Source organism: Stenella coeruleoalba (assembly GCF_951394435.1).
Source record: "Stenella coeruleoalba genome assembly, chromosome: 17".
Taxonomy (NCBI): domain Eukaryota; kingdom Metazoa; phylum Chordata; class Mammalia; order Artiodactyla; family Delphinidae; genus Stenella; species Stenella coeruleoalba.
The window spans coordinates 62,564,528-62,584,346 of NC_137163.1; the positions used below are offsets into that span (position 1 = coordinate 62,564,528).

At 38.5% G+C, this 19,819-nt stretch overlaps 2 protein-coding genes across 4 annotated transcripts in view; one reads left to right on the forward strand and one right to left on the reverse strand.

The window, feature by feature from the left end:
- Positions 1-19,819, forward strand: part of JPH1 (junctophilin 1) — a 214,017-nt gene that overhangs the window by 87,993 nt on the left and 106,205 nt on the right. The gene's annotated exons all lie outside the window — the stretch shown is intronic.
- On the reverse strand, positions 201-18,936 carry GDAP1 (ganglioside induced differentiation associated protein 1). 3 transcript variants are annotated; one of them, XM_079901146.1, is made up of 6 exons: positions 18,628-18,936; positions 17,757-17,949; positions 8,837-9,010; positions 6,790-6,884; positions 4,432-4,546; positions 201-3,451 (listed from the first exon to the last, which is right to left on the reverse strand). In XM_079901146.1, exons 1-6 carry the CDS (start codon positions 18,742-18,744, stop codon positions 3,069-3,071), a joined length of 1,077 nt encoding a protein of 358 aa, XP_079757272.1. In that variant the 5' UTR covers positions 18,745-18,936; the 3' UTR covers positions 201-3,068. The 3 variants fall into 3 exon arrangements, with proteins under 3 accessions (XP_079757272.1, XP_079757273.1, XP_079757274.1); XM_079901147.1 differs by having other exon boundaries at positions 17,902-17,949; positions 18,628-18,680; XM_079901148.1 differs by lacking the exon at positions 17,757-17,949 and having other exon boundaries at positions 18,628-18,748.

Consider the following 19,819-nt stretch of genomic DNA (forward strand, 5'->3'; position numbering starts at 1 on the left):
GCCACCATTCAGTTTAACCATAAAATTATGTGTATTTAAATAAATCAAGAGTCAGTAACTTTTATGTTACAAGGAAAATATGACATCCTATAGCTAAATATTTTGAACACCTAACTTCTGCTTATTTTACCTTAATTACAACATTATGCTTTGACATTAAATGGAAAACATAATCTGATTTATCAAAAAAGATTACAAAATTAGTACTTTCAGGACACATATTTATTTTCCAATTAATTTCATTGATCTTACAGGCAGAATAGTATCTTGATCGATTACATTCAACAATACCAAAAAGTCTACAACTCTGGTGTCAATATCAATAATTACTAAAAATCAAGCAAGCAATTTACAACTATCTGCAGTTAAGGAAATTAGATCCAAAAGGCATGTAACAGCAATAACAGTAAAATAGTATTTGTGTTTAGACATAAATAGCCAACATAAATTTAGTACCTCAGGCATTTTTCTAATTTATACAAATTTTGGAAATTGAGGAGCACATTGGCCAGTCCACGAATGATCATGAAAGAGAAAATACATAAATGTGCCTATTTTGCTAATAGTGTATGTTCAGCACTTTAGCTTGACATTGTGTGGTACAGTTATCCCTTCCAAGCATTAGACGTCAATACTACATATGCCTCAAGCTCTTTTACAGATGAATGATCTGATGAAGATGCCCTCATTTCAGAAACTAAGGTCATTAATGTTTATCTTCACTTGTAACATTTCAGAAGACTTGCTGAACCTAAAGAAAGCCCAATCTCAGAGTGCTGGATGAACAGCGACACCTAGTGGTCATTTTACCCCTAAACAAATATCTTAAAAGTATAAACTCAAAGGTATCCATGAAACAAGTGAAATTGCCACAAATGCATCACCTTTAATAGCGACAAAAGCCTATTTCCAATGAAACTGTATCTGAAAATCATAAATACTTTTAGGAGATTTTCTCTTGATCAGTAATAATACAAATTTAATGAAAAGCCAGCATTGGACTTCGAATCTTTATTCTTAATCAACAACCCTTATATAGGTAAATATCCTCCTTTGTAGATTTTTGTAAAAATCCAATTTCAGTTTCTTCATGTCTGAGTTCTTGTTCATAAAAGGATGACATAAAGAACTCTGAAACACTCTGACCTACTGAATAATCAGTTTTGTGGCTCTTTTATGAATACATGGTTTGGAATGTCCCAGAAACAAATTCAGACACTCTATACAACAATGCACTGAGGTTCAAAATCAAGACATTATAAAAGCTGCCACTCTGTTCATTATTATTGGATTGAGTTTACACTGGAGATGTTGTTAATTTTTTGGAAACAGAGAGTATCCAGTTCAACAATATTTTCTAACACAACTGATTCATGAATTATAGAATCATTTTACCATCAAAAAGTCATTGTTTAGTAGGTATGACTGTTTCCTGGTAAAGAAAAAGTTGGTAGGTACATTCTTTGGCCATCTGCACAGCCCATCTGAGGCAGTCCAAGCAAGTCCAAGCAAGCTTCTGCTGTTCGCTGGAACCTTAGCTCACCATTCCCCATACATGCTTCCTGTCACACCTAACACTGCTCCCCACACCTTTCTGGCCAACTCCAGAGAAACTCTACCTTCCTGTCACCAGGAAAGATTCTTCCTGAGCACAAACTGTATCTTGCAGTTCCATTATTGTTCATGGGACACACAGGGTTTTTCCCTTCCAGATGGACTGAGGCACCCCCTAATGTGCCCATGAAGGAATGAATGAAGTGAATATAGGTGGAAATGAAGGAATATAGGTGGAATCACTATCTATCGACTTATTTCATCTCCCCTAAATTAATTGCCAAGGATCAAGACTAGATTTTCTCCTTCCCTGTAACCTTTTAAGGCTTTGTTGATGACGATAAATAGATGCAAGGTTTAGACAACAGTTTTTGCATTAACACACCAGCCTCCCTAAATGCAGAACGAGCCTATTTAACACTCCCAGATCAACGAAATACCCACTCCCCAGCCACGTGCCATGCTAGCAGGTACCTGGGACATTCACCTAAATGCCACCTGTGGGCACAAAAGGGCTGGAGAGACAAAGACTCCCAGTGACTGTTCACAACAGTCCACAGGAGTGATATCTCACAGGCACCTTCGAATTGGGGAACCATGAGGAAATTTCAGAGTTTCATGTAAATGCTAGTCAGACATGTTCCAGTAGGCATCTCATGCCCAAGTAGGTAATCAGTTAATTTTAATAAATTAGTGACTGTGATTTATGTGCATTTAAAATTAACACTAAGGTCAGATTAGGTGCTATAAGTGTAAAGCCCAGGGTTTTCTCCAGCCAACTCTCTGCAGTAACTCCCCAGTCCTCTTTTTCCAAGGTCCTCAGTCACAGGAGGAGGCATGGGCTGTAGCCACAAGTAGTCAAATATAATGTTTACTAAGGGGACAGGCAGCCATGAGTGGCATCGGAGGCACCTGGAAGTTGCATTCTATTGTCATCATTATATAGACTTCATTCTCCCTTTTCCCCCTTCTTTGTCCCTTTGCCTCCCTTATTTCTGCCTAAAGCTAACAGTGAGAGTAGGAAGCACTGCTGTGCCCTGCTGCTATCTGAACTCCTGTGTTGAGTAACAAAGATGATTTCTGAATTCCAGGAGAAAATACTGCTAACTATTCAACACTCAACACACCCAGATAGTCTCAGATGAAGAGTTATGGGCAATCATAGGTTATTATTACTGTCTTCTCATAATAATAAACTTCTCCCCCAAAATCACCCAGAACTTGAACTGACATTTTGAGCGAAAGGTCTATTCTCTACCTGTCAGCATTCACATATCTTGACTTTGCACATGTTTTAAGGAGGAATTAGTTCAGGGTTGCAAATAAGTCCTCTCAAAGTTACCAGCCCACAAAACCATCTTCATTGCCTCCTCTCCCTGCATAAACGAGCCAAAGAGTAAAGGAAATTATGCGTTTTACTAGCTGCCCAGGGTCATTCTTCACTGGGCCTGGAAGAGTGGAGAAGGGTCTAGTTGAATGGCTAGATGAGTTGCCGCCACCAGATCCCCAAAAGCCTAGAAATAATTTGGTCTGGGTCTGAGCACTAATATCATGCTGCCAAGTCTCTTTCTGAAAAGCATAAAAGCAAAATATCCCATTCCTGCAAGAAAACCAACCACAAGGATGGTGCCAAGAACTTTTGGGGCCCTTTTCTTGGCCACCCGGAATGCGGTTGGCAACACCGCAGAGATTAATATATTGTTGACATGTCCTAAAACCTTGTTAAATGTTTTTCTCTTCAAGACACGCTCGTAATAGGTTTCCAAGTTCGGTCGCTTTCCATTTCCCCAGTTTCTCCTTGCAAACCCCAGGAACTTCAGTCGATGCAGTGTAACAGCAAGCGAGATGTCAGCCAAGGTGAAGGATTCCCCGCAGAGCCATGGCTGGCGGCCCTCTTCTAATTAGAGAAAGGGACATGGAGGATAAGGGGCAAGCACGGTACAAATAGACTTTGGTTGGCATCTTTGGTCTTAGTCTTGACGGCAAGGGTGAGGGTAGCAAAAGATGAAGGCCATGGTACATTTTCTTGACAATACTCAGCAAGTAATTCTATGCTTTAAAAAAAAAAAAAAGTCCATGCAAATGTATCCCAAGCTAAGGGAGACTTGTTTGCCATCTGTCAGGCACCTGGGTCCGTAGGTGCCACTAGAGCCACTTGAGCTCAAAGCCTGTCTATCATTTTGAGGAGTGGAGAGCTTCCAAGCCAAAGGAGTTAACAGATATTTCCTTCTGGGTTAAGAAAATGACAGGTGTACTTAAGGAAAATCCATGTGTCACTCAGTAGTTGCCGCTTTTAGTGACTTATTTAGAAAGTCCCTATTGTGAAGCAAGTTTCAGGTATAATGGTCTTTAACTTTGTTGTCAATCAGAATAGTGCAAATGGTCCGTATGTCTGCACCTGGGCTTCATCGTGAAGCCAGGTTCACAGGTGCAGCCGGCTGACGCTCACCTCACCAGCCAGCCTGCACATGTGCACAGGCTGCTTCCATGTTATACTTTACTTCAATTTGCAGTTTTTCTCCCTGCCTAAGGGAAACACTAGAGGGAGCGTTCAAGCAGGTACTCAGGTTATTCAACCAAACTAACTCCTTTAATTAAAATTTGTGAAACAGGCCAGGTAGGAATCTACGAAGCATACCTTAAATTGTGCAGAAAAATTCTTCACCAGTCATATTTCACATAGACGCAGAGTTACCATTAGACACCTGGGTTTTGCTGAATTTGACACCTAGTATTGTTGCTATCATAATTGAAACTGCCCACGAGTACTAACAATTAAAAACAGATTACAGAATGTTTTTGGTGAAACCTAAGAACGTTCCCATAAATACTCCTGATGTCCAGAAAAAGAGAAAAAGGACACAAATGAGAACCTACCTGGGGTTTCTTCATTTCTTCTTTGCAACTCAGTTTCAACCTGATCCAAGACTTTCTCCAATTCATCAAGAATTTTCTTCAAATATTTGACATTGTCGTGGTCAAGGAGCTTCGACTAATTAACAAAAATAACTTATAGGTTATTTATGCCTGTAAAAGTAATCAGCGTAGAGCAGAGCAGATACAAACTCTTACAGAGTTGAAGGCTGTTTATTCTCGACAATGAGAAGAAATAGAATAACTTTGTTAAAGCAAAAGCAAACCTGACAGAAAATGCCCTGGCTGTGAAAATATCCCAGGGGTCAGACCCACTGTTCACTGGCAACTCCTGTGGAACCAAATGATCAGAGAGGGCAAAGAATGTGAGGGGCACAAAGAGACTCCTCTCGTGCCCAACTCCAGAATGGAACGTCGGCAGCCTTCAACAAATGAATAACTGAGGGCTCAGAGATGCGAGAGGAATCTGAATGCAGTGAGTTAAAGAGCAGGTAGAGGGCTTCCCTGGTGGCGCAGTGGTTGAGAGTCCACCTGCCGATGTAGGGGACACGGGTTTGTGCCCCGGTCTGGGAAGATCCCACATGCCGCGGAGCGGCTGGGCCCGTGAGCCCGCGTACCACAAAAAAAAAAAAAAAAAGAGCATGTAGAGAGTAAGGAGTGTTGTGTGTGCAGGCGTTTCTCTTGAGAAGCTCACTTATTTAGCTCATGTAGGATAAAGGAGGCTGGGAAGTAGAGGCAGGATTGGGAGCGCTGACGTTTGCTAGATTTTCAACATGGGAGAAGCTTTACACAGTTTGTTGGAGGAAAGAATCAGCAGAAAGAAAAAGGCTGACTCTAAATGATGAAGCAAAGACCTGTTCCTCAGGAGGCAGACACATCAAAATGGATTAACTCAAAATGGATTTAAGACTTGAAAGTAAGACCCGAAACCATAAAACTCCTAGAAGAAAACACAGGCGGTAAGCTCACTGACTTGGTCTTGGCAATGATTTTTTTTAATCTGACACCAGAAGCAAAAGCAACAAAAGCAAAAATAAACGTGTGACTACATTAAACTAAAAAGCTTCTTTCTGCACAGTAAAGGAACCCATCGACAAAACGGAAAGGCAACCTACTAAGTGGGAGCAAATACTTAAAAATCATATATCTGGGCTAATATTCAAAATCTATAAAGAGCTCATATAACTCAATAGCAAACAAACAAACAATCCAATTTAAAAATGGGCAGAAGATCTGGATAGACATTTTTCCAAAGAAGACATACAGTGGCCAATAGGTACATGAAAAGATGCTCAACATTGTAAATCATCAGGGAAAACAAATCAAAACCACAGTAAGATATCACCTCACCCCTGTTAGAATGGCTATTATCAAAAAGTCAAGAAATCACAAGTGTTGACAAGGATGTGGAGAATGGGGAACACTTGTGTTCTGCTGGTAGGAATGTAAATTGGTGCAGCCACCATGGAAAATAGTATGGAGGTTCCTCAAAAAATTAAAAATAGAACTAACATATAATCCAGCAATTCTACTTCTGGGTATTTAGCCAAAGAAAAACAAAGACACTAACTCAAAAGATATCTGCACTCCTACGTTCATTGCAATATTATTTACAATAGCCAAAACATGGAAACAACCTAAGTGTTCATCAATAGATGAAGGGATTAAAAAATTGTGATTGGTGTATATAGAATGGAATATTTTTCAGCTATTAAAAGACTGAAATTTTGCCATTTGCAACAATGTGGATGGACCTTGAGGGCATTACGCTAAGTGAAATAAGTCAAGGAGAGAAAGACAAATCCCATATGATCTCTCTTATTGGTGGAATCTAAAAACAAACAAACAAATAACCAAGCTCATAGATGCAGAGAACAGACTGGTGGTTGCCAGAGGCAGTGGGGTGAGGGGTTGGAGAAATGGGTGAAGGGGATCAAAAGGTACAAAGGAAAAAAACTGAAAGGCATGTGGGGTATATATATTAAAAAAATAAATAAACTCGCCTGTAACTTTATTGGTATAAAAAAGTCATAGATAGAGGTCTATCTGCCTCAAAGTGGAAAAATACCTGAAATGACAGATTCCTACAATATTTTATTAACTTGCTTTTACATTTTATAAGTTTCCTTGGCAACCAGCATGAGCAATGACTGCTTTTTAAGCAATTGTCGTTAGGTCTGAATATCAAATCTAATAAAGGAAAATTCTTTCTAAAAGCAGAGCCTAAGCCAAAGGTAACATGTGTTCTGGTGACTTGCGACAGTTCATAGAATATGTTCTAAAAAATAGTGATACTATACAAAAAGTAGAACATTTAATACGAACGGCGGATGTCAGTTGAGGACAGCCCGGTTTACTTACCTGAAGTCGCTTCTGTTTTGCAATGTACGCCTCTTGTAAATCTGGGTTTTCTTCGGCAAGTTTTTTCAGTTCAGACTCTGTGTTACCAATTTGGCCTGATAACAAAATCATTTTTGAAACAGAAAATTATTTCCTCCCTTCCATAAAAGAAACAAAGAAAAGCAGGGAAACTCAATGGTAAGAGCATAAGCCCTGGGGTCATGCTCTTCCTCTGACTCAGACTCTGTGTGCCTCAGTTTCCTCACTTTTAAAATGGAGCTATCCGGTGCTTTGTGACCACCTAGAGGGGTAGGATAGGAAGGGTGGGAGGGAGACGCAAGGAGGAGATATGGGGATATATGTATATGTATAGCTGATTCACTTTGTTATATAGCGGAAACTAACACACCATTGTAAAGCAATTATACTCCAATAAAGCTGTTAAAAAAAAAAAAACACTACAGACAAAGTCTACATAAATAAATACTGCACTCTGTTAAAAAAAAAAAAGTGCAATGCATGAGACCCCCTATGCTCACACGTTGTCTCTCTCTCTCTCTCACACACACACACACACACACACACACACACACACAAACACACACACACACACACTGGAGCAACCAGTTGTTCTATTCTTCCTAGTGACTCTCTACTCTTTTTCTTAATATCCTCTCTCACTTGTAACATTCTGACTTTCCTGAACTATAAGGGTGACCTTTCAGCTATTATATTACTAAGAAGAATGAATCAGGAAAAGAAGAAAACTAAACACCCATCTTGATCCTTTCATTATCCTCTTAAAAGGGGGTTTCTACCTCTACATTGTCCCTCTGCATCAAAGGACCCTGCCGCTTATCTCAGTAGGTGGGAGCTGCTAAAGTGAAAGACCGGTAGAACCTTGTCATGGCAAAGCCCATTAACAATTCCCAGGAAATAAAAATAGAATCTGGGTAAATAAATAAATAATAAAATAAAATGGAGCTCTCAGAGTGTCTGCCGCACAGGCTGAGAATGAAACGGGAGGCACCGTGGAAAGGCATTGAATGCAAAGCCCAGCACATCATAAGTGCTTGAGCAGGGTAGTTCTACCTTTCAATACCTTCCAAGTTTTCTGTAATAAATTTCTATGGAAAGGGAAGGGAAAAGCCTTATTTAGAGAAATATTTACTCTAGGGAAATATAGTCAGAATACTTGTTTCAAATCATATAATGAGTATTTCTGAGGAGAAGGAGGAGGAACGAGAGGAAGGTGAGAAGTTGGAAGAGGGAGGAGAAAAATGCAGGGAGGGAGAGCAGGGCAGGGAAGGTAAGAGGAGAGGAGTAAGGAGGAGGGGGTGGAAAAGAAAGTAAAGTAGCTCAGTAAGAGAACTGTAAAGGCGAGGTATGATGCAACAGAAAGAACGCGCTTTCTGGAATTGAAGCTCTGGGTGTGAGTGTTCCTGGTCAAAACCCCCAGTTTGATCACAGCCCCTTCCCTTTCCAATCCCCTGGGCCATGGAGCACACCTCCTCACCTTAATTAATTGTTTGTATCTTTGTATCCCAGGCACTGACCCTTCCCTATCCTCAGGGCAGGAGGAAGGAGAGAGCTGGAGGTCACAGCTCAACCTCAGTGAATCTCCGATCACTAAACTCAGAGGAAGAGTAATGGCTACACAGCCTGTAGCCCAGCTCTTCACATAATGAAACAAAAATTAAGAACCAGAAATGTGAACTCAGTCACCCATAACTCCCAGCAGATCCCAGCTTTCCTTATTTCCTAGTCCATTTGTCCATGAGAACATGTTATGTTCTCTACTTTTCCACAGGCCACTCTTCTGAGTTTTATTTAAGCTTGGCCCTCAAGGCCAAGAGCTGGAAAATCAGGTCCTGTAGACAATAAATGTCCAGCTGAACAGCTGAAGCACAGATTCATCTGACTGGTGCGTGGATCGATATATAACATGCACGTCCATGAAGCAAACTCAACAACCCTGCCCCCAAGTCTTCCTGAGGTATGCTAGGTCTCAGAAATGAATTAAAAGAAACTTGAGACAGAATTCCAGGTCTTTAAGATCTTTACATACTGCGAATCCTTGTTGTTGCATAAGCTGGGATCATGGAGTCCACAGTTAGCTCAGGATGTAAAATGCAGCCGTGTGTATAGGCATCCATGGGCAGGGAGTCAAGCAGTTCTCGATAATGTTGTACCCGTGGGTAATACATGCTTCCTTTATCAGGCATTAACCTGGGTGTTTTTTCTAAAATACACACACAAACACATACACAAACATTGAAGGAAAAGTTACAAACAAGATGTTACATCCAAAAGCAAGAAACAAAAAACTCCAGCCCCTCCACATTAACATTTTCAGTATTATATGAAGGGATTTAAAGGATGATATCTCTCCAGCCCAGACATTCAAAATTTGAATTGGACTGAGGTACCAGACCAGATTCCCAAACCACGATCACACTTCTCCACCTTGCAAATCACTACTCTCCAGGTCTAGTTTTTTATGCCAACTCCCCTGCCGAAATTTTGCCAAACTTCCACAACTACCAACATCTGACTAAGTCAAGTGTGCCTTCCTCTGTACATGCAAAATACTCTGTACATACTCCATTATAGCCCTTATCACCTTAATTAGTTGTTTGTATCTTTTTGCCCCATAAACCCCTTCAGGGCAAGGAACGTATGATCCGGAGTGTAGCATAGTGTCTCATACATTTTAGGCCCTTGGTAAATGTTGGTTAAGTGAATGAAGGCTCATTATGGAAAGATGATCAGGGACCACACCTTCCCAGGTTCCAGTTAATACCAAGAGTGATCCCATTGACGCTATGTGAATGGGAATTGACAATCTTCGTGGAATTCACCAGCAATTTCTCATATTTTATCTCTGGAAAGTGGGCTCTACATAAATCTTCATTTGCTGGTTAAACTCTAAACTATAGACTCCTTAAGGGCAGGGACCATGTATTGTTCTTTGTTGAATCCCACTGCCCAATATAATGTTTGGCTCATAGTAGGTGTTGAATAAATTTCAATTAATGAATTAATATATTCCCAAATTGCTAGTTATTATAGAATATTTGAGCTGCAGAAGCTCTGTAGCAATTAATGAGGACACTGAGATATATAGGCTGAGACATTCTCCCAAGATCCCACAGCTAATTAGAGGCAGACCAAGAACCAAAGTCATTAACTCCTAATGCAGTGCTCTGTTTTATTACATCATTGTAACCTCTTCAAAGGGTTTACTTCTCAGAGACTATTCAAGAAGAATAAAAATGAACCATGTGATCCAAAGGTCAGGGCTAAGTCCCTACAGAATCTATTCCCACTTCTGACTCTCAAACTTCCCCTAAAAAAAAAATGCCAACAAGCTTATTAATCTAACAGGTGAAAAGAATGACCTCAACTCTATTCATTTATTTTTTGCTTATTCACTTATTCGTTTAGTTTGAGTTATTTATTTAATTTGGAATCCTTTTGAGCATTGCACACTCATTCATAAGCATTGACAATTCAGAGTTGGTTGGAGAGTAAGATTTCGGGCAAGATCTCATAACGCCAGACCAAGTAGTACAAGATTTTAAGCCAACAGGCTATTTCTGACTCTCTAAGAAAAAAGAACATGGATTACTCCTCAAACCAGTGGGCAAATGTCTAATTCCCTGCTGAGAGTCCAATTCTGAAGTCTGCATTAGAATGACCAAGAATGAAGGGTCAGCTACATTCTGCTCGTCAACCGTGAACTTGCCCAACTAGAGCACACTTCCTTGCTGCCCAACCAATGCATGGTAAACATTCCCATGAGGATAACAGACTGGAGGGCTTCTAAGGTCCTTGAAATTCTAAAGGGTTCTCAACCTTTTGTGTGCCACTGACCTCTTCTCAAAATAATGTTCTTAAATGCATAAAATACAAGACATAGGATTGCAAAGGAAATTGATTATATTAAAATAAACTATCAAAGTAATTTTAAATTATAAAATACTAATATGGGTGTCTTTTTATTAATACACTAACAAAAGCTAGCAGCAGTTCTAATAACTACCATAATTTCAAAGTAGTGATGGGCATAAGTGATATTTTAAGATATCTGCAATAACTTGATATGCCACGAACACATCACAGTCACATGAACATACAAACAAAGTCACAGGCACTCCTGATATTGCTTTGGATTATGCCTACATTGGAAATGAAAGGAAATGATAAATTTCTGTTCGAAATTAGTGAAAAATAAAGATGTAATTTTTTCCCGTCTAAGATATCAAATGTCCTGAATTCTATTCACAGACCACTAGCGGTAAAAGTTCTCAAAGTATGGTCTAAAAACCCCTGGGCTTCCTGAAGAAACTCTCAGGGGGTCTACAAGTCAAAGCTATTTTTATAGTAATACTAAGATGTTAATTGCTTTTTCACTCTTATTCTCTCTTGAGTGTATGACGGTATTTTCCAGAGCCTATACAACATGTGATAACTCCATCACTCTGGCATTAATGGAATGTGGGGTTGTATATTCTTGTATTTTAAACTATTCTCAATTTTAATTTTTAGTTTGATAGATATTGATAGAACACATAAACAAAAGCTCTCAAATGTCTTTCTTAACTTTTAAGACAAAGGGGCCTTGAAACCAAAATGTTTAAGAACCACTGTTCTGGTGGGTCCAAGAACCACAGGTTAATAACCATAAATGATACGACATTTTAAAATGCCTCTCAAGTGGGTAAATCTATAGCTACTGGCTCTGGCTGCTTTCTTGTGCCAGGCCGGGGGTTTGTCTTCAGAAGAGCATACGACTTCCTTCCTGGGAAAGAGAATAAAAGCAGGAAAAACAACATCCAATTGCTTTCTGGCGAAGGTCCATCTGGCCAAGTCTGAATCCAAAGATTTGAATGCACGAAAGTAATCTTCTACTCAGTGCTCCATTACTATATAACTATCTCCTAAAACACTTTGTCAGGCAGAGCATCAGATACCCACTGAACCCATGTTCTTTTCCAAGCTCACTTTCTCTCTTCAAGGACACCCTGTCCAGTATCACACATCCAATGTGCCACCAGCACACAAAAGTGTCCAGTGCCTCTGGAAAGAGAGTTTTTCAAAAGACAACGGGGAATTTCCTTTGAATTACACAGAAAATCTTCCCTCTCATTCTCATTTATTTTCCAGTCCTTCCATAAAGCATTTTTGTTACGATACTAAAAAGAGAAAATCTTTTCTTGGTATTCTACCTCAATCAGGAGTGAGAAAGCAATAGAAGGGTTACAGGGTTTGAGAAACAGGCAATAAGAATAATTCTGGGAACTCTTCATTGGGGTGGAAGGTTGCAGTAGTGGAAGCCAGGATCAGTGACTAAGCTGGAAGAATAAATAAGTACATTGGCATAAGACCTGACGTTGTAGAACTGAGTAGGGACAAAGGTAGGTCTTGTACTGCACCTAAATTTAGGCAGCAAATTAGAAACAGGCAGATGGACATAAAGCAGAAAGATGTGATAAACAACAAAGAGAGAAAATAAAAGAACAAAATTCTAAATCAGAAAGAAACAATAAAAGCATTCTGTAACCATTTAATGGGGACCAACAGCTCCATATATTCTCAAGTCCCTGTACTGTTGGGTAGAATAACAATGGCCCTGAGCCATTAAAAAAATTACATTCAGTTTCCCCAAGAGCAAAAACTAAAAAGAATCTAGGGGCTTAAAGGCATACATTTTAATTATTTTCCTAAATTGGCTGCTTTGATTTCCTACACTCCCCAGTGATGGCAGATAAAGGAGGCATTATTATGACTGTTTTCTAGAAAGATACCCCCTAGGTCTATTTGAATAATTGTCAGGTCTTCCTTCAATGAGAATAGATTAGACTTCATTTCTATCTCTATCCCTTTGCTGATTTTTTATTTTACTTAGATCACTTAGTGATGACATTGGTACGTAAGATAATATGCAGCATGTAGCTGAACAAAATTGTACCCTTCAACTAGTCATACACCAGGCTATTAAAAAGATAATAATGGTAAACAATTAAATTATGACCTGAAGCAAAAGATATGGTTACAAACTGACTACAATTCAAGGCTGCCATAACTTCAGAGCTAGGAAGATCAAATCTAAACACAGATGAGAAAAAACACGATGTCAAATTACACAAGTTCATTACACACATCCAGAATTTTCTGAGACACAGCCAAATTTGTAGCAAGATGGTCAATACATTTTATACCTTAAATGTTTAACTACTTTTTAATTGGTAGTATATTTAAAACTTTTATAGGAACATTCATAATTGGGGGGCAAAATTCCTTGATCAGATAGTTTGTTCCAATTATTGTATACACATAATATAGAACCAGGACCTCTGTAATTTTAACACCCCATCCTGTTCACTAAAATTGAACAAATCAGAGAAAGGTTTTTTTAATTACTTTTTAAAACCATGTTTATTGGCATAATCATGAGTTTTAAAGACTCATTTTCTTTTCCTTACCATATACCATATTTTCTCTGCACTCAGTTACAATCCTTTGTGCTAACCTGCAATTTCAGTAGATGTGCGGAAAAGTGTATAATGTTACTCAACTATATATGAGACCCTTTTAGTAACAGATATAAAATTATTTATTCTATGACCTTAACAATAATTGAAAATTCCTTACATAAATAACTATATTTTTAATATAACAGTAATTTCAGAATGAATATTATCTTTAAAATCTGAGTTGATTTTCAATATATATTGATAAAACTATATTTATAAAATAAATTTATATTTCCTAATCAGACGTAGTATGTGATACTTTAATATATACCAGAATACTTGGATTATTTCCAAACCAAATTCTTTTCCTAAGAATACTTAAAATGATATATCTAGACATAAGACATGGGGCATAGTCTTCAGAGAACTGTTATAAAACATATTAAATTACCAAAATTCAATATTCACCATATGACATCCTTGATTCCAGGTTACCACTGATTGGCAGTAATAAACAGTATATATTCTAGTATTTTGTAGTTATTTCATGCTCTCTCTTTTTTTTTTTTTTACTTCTAAAAATCTGAATTTAATTGGGATGCCAGATTCCTAGCAATTTACATTTTTAATTTTCCAGATAATTTGGAGATTACATGCTCACTTTTTTTTATTATTTGGTGGCCAAGTTACAGTTCACTAAAAGAGATTATGATATACCAAAAGGATGTAAATAAGTAAATACTGATTATACAGAAAGGTTGAGAAAGATGTACAGGTCAGCAAGCCATCATTTTTAGTACAATCCCCAGTTGATAGACTAATAAAGGATAGCAAATAAGAGCAAAGGAGATGCCAGTTGACTACACTCTGTTCTTTAGATGAATGGATACACTTAATTAAAGTCTCATATAACCATGGGCACCTATACACCCCATGAAATCCATTCACTCATTATCATTCTAATTTGTCACCTTTCCTCAAAGTTCCATCCATAATTGGTCAACATGCTGCATGTTCCAACCAGTTCAAATATAGCAGGTCACAATTTGCCATGTTCTAGACAGAATCTATACTTTTGAAACAACTTGAAATCACACTAGTCTTTTATTTCATTGTTGGCTTTTGTTGGTAACTTATTAGCAGGCCAGGTCTCTCGTCCTTCATTAATGCAGCTGATTTTTTAAAACAAAATTCATATACTACTTTTAGCCTTGTTAAACTTTATCTTAGTTATTGTTCCACTTTATTGTCCATGAGAAGCATTTCATAAGCTAGTCATCATTTTAACTATCACAGCTCACACATCTGCAAGTATAATAGTGTTTCTTTGATGTCTTTATTCAAATCATTTATAGAATTGTTAGACTCAGTCAGAGAATAGAAGCCTAAAAGAACACCAGTAGGGATCCCTGTCCAGGCTGACATCTGTTTTCAATAACTCATTCATTTTAATCATTCAAAAGTATTTATTAGCTCCCATTAAAGAACAGTCACCATACCAGGCACTGGGAATACAGCTGTTAATGAAACAGGCACTGTCTCTGACCTCGCGGTGCTTACAGTGGTCTACAAGTAATTGAAATAATTAAAGTGTGATAAAATTATCATAGGATAAGTGAAATGAGAGAATATAGCTAAACAAGCAACACGGTATAAGAAATTCATAAATGAATATTCTTCATTATGGTGGTTTATTCATTGGAAAATGTGCATTACTTTCATCTAGCCATATATGCTCCTTCATTCCACAGGGGTATCATATGACTTAACCTCAAATGCTCTGCTTAAATCAAGATACACTGTATGTAGAACTATGCCCAGCACCTAATAGATTCACTTTTTAAAGTGTTAAAGACATTCTCCAGTAATGTAAAACTTAAGCTGTTTCCTTTTCATCGAGGTACTCAAAAAATATATACTTTACAATTTTTTGACAACACATTCTAGAACTCTGCCACACTTGAAGACAGTAATTTATAGCGCTGCTTAAAGCTTAAGCAATTATTTAATGCACAGTAATTTGTAGTAGTGCTTCTCAAACTTTTATGTATATATGAATCACCTGGGAATCTTGTTAAAATGCAGATTCTGATTCAAGAGACTTGCAGTAGAGTCTAGAATTCTGCATTTCTAACAAGCTCCAAGGTGATACCAGTGCTGCTGGCCCAAGGAATACGTGTTAAGTAGCAGGGATTAGAATTCAGCCTCCCCTCTGGTTAACAATTGGGATAACATTTGTCTCTCTCTTGTCTGGCCCTTTTCCTAATCTCCATGAGTTCTTAATGATAAATACAAATTATCTAAATGATCATTGTGATAATGCTTACATGTTTGTTTTTTATTTTAACACTTTGACACAAACTTCATCTGGAGACTAGACGCCTGCATTTATATAACTGTTTTCTTACTGTCTTCATAGCTACCATGGGTTTTAGTTCCCTTAATCTTAATCTTCCTTTACTCTTTCCAGTTGAATGACTGTTCTCCTTGGGAAATGGCAAAGAGTGAAATAAGAGTTGATTGGACTTGCTTTATCTCTGCAACTGATAAAATTATATCACCTAATCCAAGAGGACAAACAGAAACGTCAAGTCACCAAGGATATGCAACCAGTTTGCGATAGCTTCAGATTAAGAGCTAGAATTCTCGATTGTCTACTTATTCTATTGGTACAACCAGAATTAAAGTCCTTAGTTTCCATATTTTCCTCTTAATGTTTAGCCCACAGTACCTTCTCCTCTGATTCAATAAATAGTAGTAAGAAAAGGTCAGTATTCACCTTGAGTAGGACTCCGAATGCATTTCAGTTTTGCTATTATATAGTCAAAGAAAAAGAAAAAGCCTAAAAAAAATTTGATGAAGCCTAATAATCATTAACATTACTATACTGTAAAGTAATACTGTATATTACTGAATATCTAACAGGAGAGATAATGTCACAAAGAGGAGGAGAATGGTAGTAGTTCAAGGGATGCTAACAAAAGATTTAAACATTTTCATTTGCTATATCCTTTGAAAGTTTTTGATGATTTGAAGTAGAATTCTTATGCAATTATTTTGTCTTATTCACATTATTATAATCACTTCTCCCAAGAAATACAAATTATTATTCAACAGACTTGTCCATTTCCAAAAAGCTCAAGATTGAGAAAAATTGTCTTAAATCAATTAGCCCCCATTTCCTGTTCAGTCCCCAGCATTTAGACTTATAAGGAATAGCAAGTAATGATGGATGGAAAAGCAGTTTAGATCAGTGGCCACCTCCAATCAAAATCTTAGGGAACTAAACACTTGGGTTAAGAATAAGGGAAGCCCACTGCTAATCTAATTCCCTGGGGTAAACTCCCCCCAGCCCCCATTTAGGTCCTAAACCTATCTTTCTTCTAAGTACCTCAGACTTCTTGGGGCCTTATAATTTCCTTTCTCAGCTTCCAATAATTTGGGGTTATATTCTGGTTTTATCTTGCCCAATTAACATCAACATAACTGGTGGCAGATGAAGAGTAACTGGATCTCGTCGTGCAACTTCTTTTTCAGAAGAGTACTTAGCTGATAGCTAAGAGCCCTCTGTTCTGCTCTCAGTTCTGTCGGTGATCAGCTGTGTAATCCTGGGCAAATATTGAAGCTACAGTTTACCTCAAAGGCTTGTTATTAGGAAGAAGCAAGTCGATGTGTAAGTGGCAATGACTATGAGAGATGGTCCATGTAATAGGAAGGTTTGGATTTGAAAGGCCTGCGTTCCAGCCCTAATCTGCCATAATAGCTATGTTACCTTCGGCAACCACTCTGTTTCTCCTTCCTCGTGTACAAAAGGGGAATAATTAGTCTACCATGCCTATCTCAGGTTGCTTTTTTTTGAAGACTGACTAGAACAGAAATTATAAAATGTCTGACACAAAACAGGCTGTCAATAAATGATTAGTACTTAAAATCACTGTACAAATTTGAGCCCTATAATTCCTCACAAAAGATATAAAAATTCAAACCATACAGATGTAACAAGAGCAAAGATCTCCAAGTATACCAACATTCTAATCTCCCTTGCCTAAGATTTATTCCTCTTTTTCCCTCTTATTATTTTTAAGGTAGAACCATTTAGTAGACTAAATGAAACTGATTTTCATACTGTTCATTTAAAATCAATATTATGAATTTGACTTCAAGGCTAATAAATCACCACCACAAACCATACACCTGCAGGGTTTTTTGCAAGTGAATTTAAAAGGAAAGTTCCGACATTAAAATTGGTAGTTTACGTGAAATCTTTTCCATGGAGTTACAATGGCTTATACAAAATTTATTTTATTGACCCATTTTATATTTGTGTGCTTATGGAAATGGAAAAGGTTGTTGGCACTAAACCACCATCATGAAACCAAAAAGAGGGGAGGAAGGGAGGAAATAGGAAGGAGGGAAGGAAGGAAGGGGGAAAGGAAGGGAGGGAAGGAAGAAAGACATATATTTGTGTTGAAAGTAAATCCAAGAAATCACAAATAGCCTTAACATTACCATCCAGGAAAGTCTGTTCAAGATAATCAATGATCTGAGTGGCCTCACAAATAATGTTTTCCCCGTGGATAAGGACGGGCACTTCTCCAGTTGAGTTCAAACGCATAAACCAGGGCTCATTGTGCTCACTCAGGGGCAGACTTACATCATGTTCCTCGCACTTCAATGCCTTTTCAGCAATTACCAAGCGCACCTGGAAGAGTTCACACTGGTTACCACAACGCGTGGAGGCTTTTAATTAAATGACATCCCTGGATACCATCAAGCAGTTCTTTTGTGCTTCCCTGAGTTATTAATATTTTCAAGATTCTTTTCAACTATTCCTGTTCCTGGAATTAACAAGTGAGATATATTCTAGCGTCTTCCTCTTATAAGTGAGAAAAGATAATTAAGTAATGAAAAGGATTCTGGCTATATTCAGTCCACAGTCACCCTCTTCATCACTACTACTTTCTCGGTGTCCTAAACCTTACGATGTGTCCTTCCCGTAATAAGGACCTGAAACAGATAGGCTAGGCCTGTTGAAGAGAGTGAATGCGACCAAGAGTAAAAGAAGGAACCCTAGACGATGTGGTTGCAGGAAGGCGCTTCCCTCTGCCTCGCTCTCCACGGCCCCGGAGAGAAGGCCTCCCGCCCAAATACCGAAAGCGATGCTTTTTTGTTGCATTTCACGACTGGTAGTGCATTGCACCTCAGACTGATGCTCCCTGCTCCCCTACAAGGCGCACCCCCGCCCCTCAGGGAGCGCCCGCCGGGGTTAGGGCGTCGGAGGCCTGTTTCTAAGTGGGCCGGCCTACCCGGGCAACACCCAGAGGGAGCTGTCCCGGTGCTGAAACCCGATCCGCACCGCCCGCCCGGCGGAGGCCTTTACCTTTTGAGAGCTGAAAGAATGCGTCCAGTGGTACAGAATGAGCTTAACCTCCGCGTCCGACTTGCCTTCCGCCATCAAGGGCGCTCCCCCTCTCTGCTCGTCCTGCCTCCGGGCCATTTCGGGGACGCGCGAGCGCGGGAGGGCCTCGCCTGTCCGCCCTTTACTTCTCCCAGCCACAGCGCCCTGCAAATCGCCCTTAGCTTTGCCAGGATGCCACCCGATGCTCCGGGAAAGAAGAGTTCGCGCAGATGAACGAACAGACCGCTGGGAAGTGTAGTTTCGTGGGCGAGAAAGCTGCGGGGGAGAGTCTGCGCACAGAAGTCACCTGGGAGGTGCAATTGGACGTTTTTTAGGGAAAACGATCTCAAATATGAGTCCCTGATTATTTAAGATGAGTAATGGAAAATGTTGATTGCAAATTATTCATCGGTTTTGTAGATGGAGTAGAGGTTGCTCAGGCATAAAAGCATCAATTTCCCAAGATACTTAGGGGTCCTCTTGGAGAGTCTGTGCCTTTGGTGGAAGGGAAGTTCCCGGTTTACAGACAAAACAACAGGATAAAGATTTATGAGTTCTCATTAGAAGATGCTATTATGCGGTCATGTAATAACAACAATAAAAATAATAATAAATCTCATAAACAATGGCGAATTAAAATAGCCTAGTTAAACACAGAAAATATTTTGCCCATTTAAAAATTTTTTTAAACTTATTGCAATATAATAAAATACTTATAAAGATTTAAACAAGTATAGTTGATTTACAATGTTGTGTTAGTTTCAGGTGTACAGCAAAGTGATTCAGTTATACATATATATATGTGTATATATATATATATATATATATATATACACATATATATATGTATTCTTTTTCATATTCTTTTCCATTATGGTTTATTACAGGATACTGAATATAGTTCCCTGTGCTATACAGTAGGACCTTGCTGTTTATCCATTCTATATATAATAGTTTGCATCTGCTAATTAAACACAGAATTTTTAGAGCAGAACGACTTGGGTTCATTTCCTAGTTTTTCAATTTTCACAATTTTTGAAGTAGAGATAATTCTATTTCCCCCCATAAGGTTTTTGTGAGAAATAAATAACTAAATACAATGTTAAGCACTCAAAACAGCCTAGCATGTTGTAGACACTCCATATTATGTACAAGTTCAGTTGCCTTATAAACG

What these genes read in the sequence shown, in the direction of transcription:
- GDAP1 (XM_079901146.1), bottom strand. Translation starts at nt 18,744, where the DNA reads ATGGCCCGGAGGCAGGACGAGCAGAGAGGGGGAGCGCCCTTGATGGCG. An exon ending in ATTCTTTCAGCTCTCAAAAG is followed by an intron (nt 17,950 to 18,627) that starts GTAAAGGCCTCC and finishes GAACTCTTCCAG; the next exon opens with GTGCGCTTGGTAATTGCTGA. An exon ending in AAGAAATGAAGAAACCCCAG is followed by an intron (nt 3,452 to 4,431) that starts GTAGGTTCTCAT and finishes TTCTCTAATTAG; the next exon opens with AAGAGGGCCGCCAGCCATGG.